General features: G+C 36.9%; 1 protein-coding gene across 2 annotated transcripts; it reads right to left on the bottom strand.

Moving 5' to 3' along the window:
* Positions 1-95: 95 nt before the first annotated feature.
* On the bottom strand, positions 96-11,032 carry LOC149422104 (uncharacterized). Of its 2 annotated transcripts, none has more exons than XM_089633083.1 (4): positions 9,611-11,032; positions 7,635-9,296; positions 5,457-5,557; positions 96-4,772 (listed from the first exon to the last, which is right to left on the bottom strand). In XM_089633083.1, exons 1-4 carry the CDS (start codon positions 10,946-10,948, stop codon positions 4,472-4,474), a joined length of 3,402 nt encoding a protein of 1,133 aa, XP_089489209.1. In that variant the 5' UTR covers positions 10,949-11,032; the 3' UTR covers positions 96-4,471. The 2 variants fall into 2 exon arrangements, 1 of the variants encoding a protein (XP_089489209.1); XR_016302388.1 differs by lacking the exon at positions 96-4,772 and adding an exon at positions 7,212-7,268 and having other exon boundaries at positions 5,496-5,557.
* Between the last annotated feature and the right edge of the window lie 221 nt (positions 11,033-11,253).

The following is an 11,253-nucleotide window of genomic DNA, read 5'->3' as shown; positions in this document are numbered from 1 at the left end:
ATTTGTATTCAAAATATAAAATCCAAATGATTAATTTATTTAACAAGGACCGCACAATCATTTGCAATACAAACAATTATTGTAATCAGGTTATTTCTTTTATAAATTCAACTCTAGTTTCCAACAAAATGTGAAGTATAATTAGATCAAGAAATCATTTAACAAAAGTGAATCAACGGAAAACTATCGCTAATGTATTATTTTCCGAATTTATTTATAATTTAAATCAGTGCAGAAGATTTCACTTAAATAGGTAATACACGACACGGTGTTACAATTATTTACAGTGTAGATAATGGACTAATAATCAAATATCCCAAACGAACAGAATAAAAATCCTAAAATATGAACATTTATTACGTCGATAAATATGTTTCTGTGCATCATGTCGTTTATATGAAATACATTATTACCAAATATTCAAATGACTTTTTAAAGAGATGGTTGCAATCGTACATCGATCTTACCAATAATTCTGAGAAGAAACAACATGTCACTAAAGGTACTATATGTTTTGCAAAAGCCAAGCTTCGAATCCGCGTATTCAAAGATTTTTAGTTAACTCAAAAATTTATATTTCCTTCTAGAACCCGACTTTAAAATTATCTATTTCACAAAGCGCAGCTCCAAACCGAAAGTTCTTCGTATTGAACTTCGCATGACCCCCTTCAAACATTCTACTTTTAACAAAAATATACTTACTGCATTTCGGGCATTTAGGTGCATTATTCAAAATAGTGTATGTGTGTACTTATATATAGAGAAAATACCTTAATTTATTAACATGTGCAATTCCCAGAGAGGAAATAGATCCACATGCAACATTATAATATGAAAATAGTTAGTAACACTGGCCTCACTGAGTTCAAAAAGAAATGACCAAAGACATGTTATTTAGGAAATGACTACATTTAAAAACACCGATCTAGAGTTAAGAACAAGAATTAACAAATCCATTTGTTTCTTTTCTAATAATTATTATTACATGTTGAACTATTGCTTTTCATTGCTATTGCTCACCAGAGAACTTCTTTAAATTTACAATATAACATCTAATTCTCGCTGAGCGGTTTCATACTTAACAAGATTATTATCACAATGTTTCTCTCTCAATTTCGTCAATCGTTTTGTTTTTTCGAGACCATTATGAGTGGTTTTTAAAATGATTTTTCAGTTTTTTTTGGATTATCAAAACGATATTGTCTTCCTCTCCTTCTTGCGTTTTGACAGCGAATAAGTGTTCTAAATTTATTTTCTTTCGCCATGAACTGTTGTTTGTGCCTTAGTGATCAGCAGTCATGTTAACAATGATGAGTTATCGACATTATTGATAAATCCTTTGTCAATCGACTGTGCTAGATGCACTAAAACTCCAATACAAGTTCGAATTGCTTATTTTGTGCTTTACTTGCTTGTTGAACGGTCGAAATTGTAATCTCTTCTCTTCTACCGTGACAAAAGGATCGAAAAGGGGGGGTGGTGAGGGGAAATAGGTACACATAAAGGAGGGGATGGTGAGGGGAAATAGGTACACATAAATATAAGAAAAAATCTGCGGTGCCCGAACAAGTTTCTCGTTAAAAAATCAAATTCCACACTGAGAAAATAGATTATTGTAAATTACTTAAGAATCTCTTGAGATTATTTGTAAACCGGTTAATAGCCGGGATTACAGGCTTTAAGGAATTAATTAACAGTTCCCCTGAAAACTTTTAGTAAATTACGAATATATTGACAAACATTTGAAATAAATAAACACTACAAAGAAAATGCTAAAAAGCTATTTTTAGCGGCATTCAAAACAATATTTTGCTTCTCTAAAACAATTACAAAATTGCTAATTATTTGGATTTAAGAATATCGATAGGTACTTTTTTAAGTGTGAAACCACAAACTGCTTCTAACCGCATTGAGGCAATGAGATGAGGCATACCAAATAGGGTATGTTTCGAGACTGAAGGTAGCGAGGAGGGGAAGAGGAATGGCAGGGGGAAAGTACCTGGAAATTCAGATCTGGTCGTCTTGCTATTCAGATCTGATTATCTGAACCCGCGATCTCCAGCTTCCTATGGCAGATGTCTGTTTGATGCTCAGGTTTTTTTAAATTAATTTGGAACTTCTTAAATATGAAATGCTCAGCAGTGAAATCAATAAGAATAATAAGAGACAATACACGGCACACGCAGTTACAGTCAATAAGTAATAGGTATACATTCGTCAATTCCTTTTTGCACCAAATTATAGTACTTTATCATCATTATTGACTGCGTTTTCGGGTTATTATAACTTTTGAGTAAGTTAGCTAACAAATCAATATTTTTCTAATTTTAGAATGAGATTTCATACTGAAGTTTAAAAAAGCTTTATTGCATCAACATGCAATGCGTTTACACTAGGAAATATAACGATATTGGTGGCGACTATTTTATATTTACAAACCGGGAATCTCTTACATGAATATAAGTTAACTACATCTCTATGAATAAGCTTTTAATTTCCCCGAAGCTTGTAAAATAAACAATATTTCAGCTACGCATACAACAGACATTTCTAGAGATTTGAGTGTGACAAACACAGTAATCAGGCAGATCCATGTATAAGAAAGCCCTTGTCCTACATTCCCAGTAGAATATTAAATTAGCAGGATAACAGGTTCACTGTCAGCCATGGACAGTGAAGGCTTGGAAAACTCCGATATGTAAACATAGAAAGCTCTGTCACTATATTCAGCACGCTATTAATTTAAAACTAGATTAGGTAGTCAAAAACCGCCCGCGGACAACAATGTTTAATGCATTCAGGGACAGGGCCATGGAAAGTTATATTTACGCACACGCCAATTGGCGGAGTTTCTCGAACCATTAGAATTCTGCCAAAAGGCGGAGTTGGCAGTGAACCTGTTAATATATGTATTGCAGTTAGAGCTGGATTCGAAGAACGGTGCATAGTTTTCAGGAAAGTTGACACGACAGTAATATTAAGACATTTACTTAGAACGTAGAAGATCAGTCTCAGATAACAGGCCATTAATATTCTTTTTGTTTAGTTTAATTCAAATGCAATAATTTAATCGCTCTTCGTTTAGGTTCTTAGAGAGTTAGGGCGTTTAGTAGCTAATAAACATATTCTAAAAGTAGTTACAGTAAGAAGACACTAAGACTGACATTTAGTTATTGCGGAGAAATGTATTTACAATTTCTTTATTAGAGAATCAACGCACCACCGAATCAATAAACATTGGTAGCACCGATTTCCAATTACATTATAGAATAGATCACCAGGCACATCAACTTCCAATATTCAAATCTCTTTATTTCTAGACAATCTCTCGACAAATAACCCGTAGTATAACCCTTGATTTCTTTATATCTCGAACAATAAATTAAAAATAATTGTTAATGCACTTAGAACAAATAACTGAAAGCCGACGTTGACAATATTTTAATTAATTTACCAGGAAGGCCTCGGTAATGTTATGTTTTCTTTATATTCCCCCCTCCCGCTGAATAGATTCAAATATGCATAAAACACAGTTCATTAAATAAATGGATAGCTTACCCTAAAAACTCGATAGGTGGACCCGTTTACGTATTCTCAAATATATTTGAAATATTTAATTAGGTAGAAAAAATTTGCGCAAGCAAAGATGTTTCTAATAAAATGAATAAGACGTTAGAAAAGTTCACTTAAGAAGAGTTTTATAATAAATGTAATTCGTTTTAGTTAAAATATATACATTTAACTTTTACCGACAAATTTACACGAGCAACGTTACTTTATTGTTACAAACTCTTAAATTTAAGTGCATGGTAATTGACTAAAACTTTACGGACAAGCATTTTGTTCAAAACTTGATTGAATAAAGCATTTAACATATTATGTAGTAATATTATAATTACTTTATTTAGTAATTTTCTAGAATTAATTCATCTTAAACATTTCCGAATCTATATAATGACCATTGGCTGTGTTACGAAATTGAATGACCTTAAAATAAATATTATTTTTATAAAGTTGTACACAACCCCTAAAATCGTCCTCAGTCGCTTTAAAATGTAATATGTACAATACATCATATATACGTAGGTACTTATTACAACTTTTAGATTTAATTTATAAAATAATTTACTAAAAAAATGATCGTAGTATTCATATCAATATTATGCATGTTTCATACCTACTATGAGAGAGACAAGGTATAAGTATTTATGAAATATTTTCCATTGCAGGTACATCTCTTAACACTCTTATGTTAACATAACACTCTTGTTACTAAAACGATTGGTAGTGGTTATTAATGTTTAATGCAAACAATACATTTGTGCTATGAATGTATGAATATTGCGATGACTTGCCATGATGAAGTTGCATCACAAGAAGCTTGAAGACTGCATGCCATTCTACATAAATATACGCTGGCATGAAAGGTAGACACGAGTTATAAGTGTAAATTGCAGATACAGGACAATGTTCAATCAGAGATGTCATTCGGCCCCGCCATGCCGAGGTTGCCTCTCCAGCCGCCCTCCACGGCCGAGTGCCGCACGATCTTCTGCCTGGGCGGCGCGGGCTGCAGGGCTGCGAGGGCGGGGGCGGTTGCGGGCTGCAGACGGCCGATGCTTGGCGACTTCTTGATGACCGGGCGGGGCGCGCGACTCTGCTGCAGCAGCGGAGAGGTTACGCTGGAAGACTCGTCTCCTTCCTCGTCCGAGTTTCCCGCGCCCGTGAAGCGTTCGCGCTGCTTTAGACTCTGCTCCAACCGACGGAGGAATCTAAACAATCAATGCTTGTGCTTTATTACTCTGACTCTCTACGATCATCACTACTACAGAACATATGTGCATCCCAGTCATCTCCCTTGTACCTCTCTTTTCTTTCAATTCTTACCTACTGACTTCAAAACAAGCTACCCACTCGGCAGTGAGACGGCAAGTGTTGAAGTGTTCGACTTGCCATCTCACTGCCCGTAATCCGGTATTGTCCGGTTTACTATGGTGATTCATTTTGTCATGTTACCTACAATCGAATCATTCTCAAATTGAACGTCATCGTGTGGTGGAATTAAAAATAAATGTGTTGTGAGGAACTTAAAAGGTGAAACATATAATCTTTATAAGAAACAAGCATCAATTAAATAAAGGTAAAGCATTATTCTTTCTATCCTCTCTTTTCCCACTTTTAACGCGATCGAATAAGCTTCAACAATCGAAAACAATTTACAGATGTTTTAACTACTTTGTCGTCGAACCGGCGTAAACAATAATGTAATTTAAAAAGGTCCATAAATTTAGTTGATAATCATGATCTTCTTCAACGCCTATCACTCCGTATTCAAAATCCTAAGAACAGAAAGTTGCTTACTTTTTATTTGTCTCTTTGCAAGACCAACTATAATTTAATTTGAACACCGCCGAACACACCCCCAATCTTCACAACAGTTCTATAAAATAATTCACCTAATTTGATGTCCAATGGTCCTCATTCGGCTGATCTTTCTCACTGGCTTCTGCGCTTCCTCCGGCACAGGACTCTTCGGCAGCATTCGGGCAGACACGTCCTTCAAAAGGTTATACAAATAGACAATTATTTTATTTTATTTACTATGGCTAATCATACATCTCACGAATAACAAAAGATTATACATGTTGTCTGGAAACTCATAGTACAAGCGGGTAACTCGTTTATCTGCATCACATTTGGAGTCGATTTTGTTACATAAATTTTTGATTTGAGGTTTCGTTGTCAAGTAAATCGAGTCGGAATTAGGAATGTTTAAGATCAAATGAGAAAGAAACAGTTGTTAGTAATGACAGGCATTTATTGTCTTTTAAACGACGATTTTTGTCGACGGTCTCAAAAGTTATCTTAACCCCTTAGTTGTAGAAAAATACGAAAAAACGTTTAAAAAATTTAAAATATTTATTTTCTATGTTTTCGAGCCATCATTTTAAATTGTGGAGAATTTACGCATAATTTTTTTAGAAGTGATGAGGTGTTGAACGGAGGGGAAGAAATTTTGGATTAGGTTTGATAGAAAAGGTGATATTTGTTTGGAGAGGGATAACCAGAAATTGTGTAATATAAAGTTCCCACTTCTAGACCACAGAAAGTACAATCATGAATTTTGAAAAGGTGAAAGGGAACGGAGTATTTTCCAATTCTCATTGTGGAAATTCTCAAGAGTGGAAATTTATTTTATTGGAAAAATTGAGGAATTGTAGAAACCGCAGTTTTGATGGGGCAACTATCGAGGTATCCAAATATGAAAAAAAAAAGTTTTTGGGTTCTCTTGTGAATTAGACTAATCATTTTCCAGCTAGTTTACCTCTATCAATACTGACAATACATATTATAATATATTAGACACCTCACTCAATTAATTATTGAAAATTGAAATGTCATAAAATTACAAAATTATTAATCTTTTGATAAAAAATATCCACTTATGCTGTGATTGAAAAAAACATTTTTAATTTAAATATGTAAAAAAATAATAATGAATTTATCTAAAAAAGAAATTCAGGAATTCTAATGTAGTGTCGTGGTGTGACATGCCTCTCATTATTTAGTGCTTAACGGTATTATAATATTAAAAAAACCTTCTTATATATTCCTCAATACGATAGTGATGCAAATGTACATCTAATTTACTTGTATAATAATATCTACTGTAAGAGCTATTCAAGCTAATCCGTAATAATTACCTACTGATTTGGTAGAAAATGGCACCATTATTCTTAAAGCCGCAATTTCAAAATATGGAAAAACTTTAGGATGCTTAATATTTTCAAGAAACTTGTATTTCCAGATAATGTTAAGTATTATATCTACTACATACAAATATTAACAAACTTTCTACTTAGAGCGCGATCTCTATACAGCTACAAACTCATTTACAAGTAAAAAATAGTCTAAAATAATATCCAAAATGGTGTTTGCATTCTGAAAAAAAAATGTAAAACTTTTTAATATGGATATATATATCCAACTAACTACAAAAGCCAAGAAGAAACTGGAGCACAATATAAATAGTTAATTAAAGAGGATATGATCATCAAAAGATGATTCCTTTACGAAAAACCGTGATTTAACCGGGAAAAACGATTCCATTTGCTCAAACTTCCTCTTCAAGCGATGGAAATGAATTCAGGTACAAAGACTACTTCCAATGTTAAAAAAAGCGGAATGACGTTATAAAACGGAATATTCACTTTTCAGTGCTGTCCATTGTCCTGAACACAGATACCATGCCCGTTTTGTAGTCAAACCTAAATATTGTTAACTCGTTAAAGTCAGATTTTATCAATTTGGCACAGAGATGAATGCGATTGATTTACAGATGGTGTGTTTCAGTCTAAAACTAAAATAAGTGTTAATGGCTGCTGTTATTACAAAATGAATGCATTTAACAATGTAAAGAAAGAGGTCTGCAGTATAAAAAAAGTTGTAAAGTTTGACAAACAAAGAAAACTATGTGGCATCTATACTCTAGTTTGTACAACATTGATCACTTTCTATATTATTTAAATCGGTCTTTGAAAAATAATATGAAACTCTAAATCAATATAAGTACCAAGGTGTCGATTATGAAAGTTGTCCAGGTAAGAATAGTTAAGAATGAAAATGTATTTTACCTCGCCGGTTTCTTCTCCCGAGGCTTCTGCCGCCCACTCTTGCTTGGGCCAAGCCCCCGCTGATCCTTCTGCAGTCTGCGGTGACTTGGCTTCGGGAGACAACCGAATGGTCACTTCACGAGCTGAGTTAATGCTCTCGGATGAAGAAGACGAGCTCACCGGCTGCTGTGATCTAGACCTTCTCTTGGGACTCAGCTTCCGAGGAGCGGGCGTGCGGAAGTAAGCATCCTTCCCAGGAACGTCCAACAGATTCTGCATGGAGTGAGGTAGCTGTGCTTTAGTGGGACTGGGAGTCTTGCTTCCTGTGTTATTCCTGGCGTTCTTTCTTTCTCGCCGGCGTCCATTAGATTTCCTGTGAGGTTGAGCGGTAAGCACCATATTGATCTTGTTACTGCTTCCGCTGCTGTTTTGGTGAACGCAATCTGAACTGGGAAAATCGTATAAGCCATCGGAATCAGTAAACGGCAACTGATCCTTGTGGCGACCGTAAAAGTGAGGAGAGAATCTTCCAACACCTGTAGTTCTATCGCTTAGCGGACTTTCGCTGCGCGAACTTACAGGACTCAAGAGCTTGTCACATATTGTGCTCGAGTCAGATTGGATGACTATGGATGGCAGCTGTAAAGACATTTTTGCTACAGAACTTGGAATCATTAACCTGTCGAGTCCCTTTTCATCACATTTAGGGATGCACTTCATTGGAACAAGTGATGGAACTAGTAGTACTGGTGAAGTGGTCTTCTCTGAGTCAATCATTTCGTTTCTCAAAAATACTTCTAATTCTTTAGCACTCTTCAAATCCACGTCTTCTATTCTCTCCTCTAGATGGTCGGTACTGATCCCTTCATCGTTCGATTCCAATAGCGGATCGTCGCTTAAAGTTTCAGAATCTGAACGGCCGCGGCAATGTCTCTTTTGGTCGTTTGGATTGTTAGTCACTGAAGTGCCTGGGGAAGGATTTGAATTAGTTTTAAGCAATGGTGAAGGTCTACGGTGTGCCAGAGCAGGATGAAGACTCGTAGGTCCCGATCCAGGATCCTCCATTTCAGACGGACATAATGGGTTATTAGAACCGCATCTTGATGGTCCCGGACTCGCCATCGAGCTGTATCCGGATGAACTGAGATTGGAGTCAGATATAGTTCGATCACCGCGAGTACAAATAGAAAAGGGGCTCAAATAACACATCGTAGATGGACCCGGCGGTGCTAACGATTGCCGAGGAGCTCGAGTAGCAGGTGAAACAGAGTCAGCGTCCGATTCCGCCTCGCTCATATTGCAAGTAATTGTTATAAGCGGAGGTGCCATTGCGAGATCTAGTGATGATGGTTTTTCGAATTCTTTAAGGAGTCGTTTCTGTTGTTGCTTGTTTGGGAAATGAAAACTTGTTTCTCCTATTGATGCGCGCTGGGGCGGTGGTGATCCGGCGAACATGAGGCCAGTGGGGTAGTGGCGGGTGGGGGAGGGTTGCTCTACAATAAGAAGAGGTATAACGAGCTTGGGATGAGATGGACTGAGGTCACGAGGAGACGCTGTGGCCCGCCCACAACTGCTGCTAAGTTCCCTGTCGCTGTCATGGCTCTGAGTCAGGGGACTCGGGGAGTCGTCTGTCATTTGTGTGGAAGGCGTCGGTGTATCTCGACCAATTGGTGATAGCCTCACCTAAAATAGAACAATTAAAAAATATAGTTTAGTTAGGTGGGTGTTGTAGAGTCAACGTGCCCTTCACAAATACTTCCACTCTATCAGCAAATCTGTATCTTCTCAGAAGCGGCATACTTAAGGTAAACTATCACAAAAATGCGTTATATAAATTAACTGTTATTATTTGGAAATCTAGTCTACTCTAAAAAAGTCTTTGCTATTTTGAATAATCAGATAGGCATGCAGTGTTCAGTAGTCTTCATACAAGTCTCGTTGGAGTATATCAGAATCGAAATAATTTTATCACCACAAGTTAAGTTACATTTAATTACCTTAAGTTTGAGTGTATTTCCGCTAGCATTGGTTCTTGAGAATTCTGCTGGTCCACCGAAAACCCCTTCTCGGCCTAAGACAGATATATTCTGACTAGGTACTTCGTCATCCTCGTCTTCAGACTGACTCAGTGGTATTTCCAGTGAAATATGATCGTCACTCACGTCCATACCCAAGTCTTCGTAATCCACGGTGGATGCTTGGCTTCTATGCATAATGGGTGTTAAAGCTGGCGACGGTAAAGGTGTGGGTAGTTCTCTTATGGGAGAGAGACACTTGTTGATTGAGCTAGGTATTTCCAGCAGAATAGTTGGTGGATGTAGCAGATTGCAACCTGAAATATTAGCTTTGTGGGCAGTCAATACATCAAGAACGGGAACTTCGATCGTCGTACTTTGTGAATTGGATTGCCTGTAGTAGACGGGAGAGTCAGGAGCACCGCTTGATAATGAAACGGGAGTGTGAATCGACGATGATGAAGAATCGTCATCACCAGCGATGTCGTCTTGCGGACTAGAAGCAGATGGCGTTGTCGAAGGGCTGACAATGATCGAAGCAGGCATACTTAAACCGGTGGAGGTAGATGAAAAATTTCTGAACATTGCTAATATTGAATCAGCGCTAGATATTTTGTTAGCGCGCCCTGCGAATTTACGCAAACCCATCCCGGGTAAAGCAGTTTCAAGGCTAGACATGGAGTCACTTCCCTGGTTGCTGGAGTTGCTGTGCGGCGAGCGCATATCCGCGGCGGGTGATGGTGGAGTACTGGCGGACTTGATTCTGGTATTCTGATTAACTGATAATCCTACACCCATTTCTATTTCCGAGCCAGAACTCATTTCGGCGGATACTTTATTGAGAAGTCTCGCAAAGGTAACTTTCTTCTCCAACTTGGGATCGTTGAGCTGGTGCATGTCCGTGGAGGTGCTAGGTACAGACACGTCGCCGTTACCAAAGCTGGTTTCCTGGCCCTCCAGCCTGGCCGAGCCCAACTTGCTATCTTCATTATCCTTAACTCTCCTCTCACTCATCTGTATGAGCTCTCCCATGCTAACTTTGCGTGCATGATTTTGACTTGACGATGGGTTTATTAACTGCTGAAGTATTTGCTTCTTTTCCGCGGCATTTTTCTTTGTTGGCGTTGAGTTGTTTCTTTTCTTCCGTGGTGATGGAGTACCTAAACGTTTAGACAATCTGTATAACTTGGCAGTAAGACAAATTGGGTCTAAGCAAATTGTGTGGGTTTTGAGAACAACAATAAAGGCTTTCGAACTGATTTTACGATCGCTTCGAGTTATTTTGAAAGTTAATAGTTGGAAAGTGCGAAAGTTTATCATTTTTTAAAATGCATGATTATTATATGACGATTCCACAATAAAAATTCCATTTCCCCATAAAAGATATAAAAAAGTGTTGACATTACTGACATTTCTTAAAAAAACCCCCTATAAAAATCACGAATCCCACAAAGTTGAAAGTGCAGAAGTAAGAGGAAGGAAAGCGTTTTATGAAGTCAATTAAAGTAAAAGAAATTATTTTATTTTAAAAACCACACAAATCAAAATTATTCCACTCTTTCAAATATAAATTTATATTTTTTGGGTATAAACATACTTGTTTTAATGAAATTTTACAAAATATC

Source organism: Hesperophylax consimilis, chromosome 7, assembly GCF_061612785.1.
Source record: "Hesperophylax consimilis isolate HC1 chromosome 7, BYU_Hcon_1.0, whole genome shotgun sequence".
In the NCBI taxonomy this organism is placed as follows: Eukaryota; Metazoa; Arthropoda; class Insecta; order Trichoptera; family Limnephilidae; genus Hesperophylax; species Hesperophylax consimilis.
The sequence above is the reverse complement of the archived record's forward strand: the minus strand, read 5'-3'. Positions and strand labels throughout refer to the sequence as shown.

Excerpts from the sequence above, each read along its gene's own strand:
- LOC149422104 (XM_089633083.1), bottom strand. The coding sequence starts at position 10,948 with ATGATAAACTTTCGCACTTTCCAACTATTAACTTTCAAAATAACTCGA. Across the intron at positions 5,558-7,634 it reads CGGGAGAAGAAACCGGCGAG|GACGTGTCTGCCCGAATGCT; the intron begins GTAAAATACATT and ends AACCTTTTGAAG. Across the intron at positions 4,773-5,456 it reads ACCATTGGACATCAAATTAG|ATTCCTCCGTCGGTTGGAGC; the intron begins GTGAATTATTTT and ends TTGATTGTTTAG.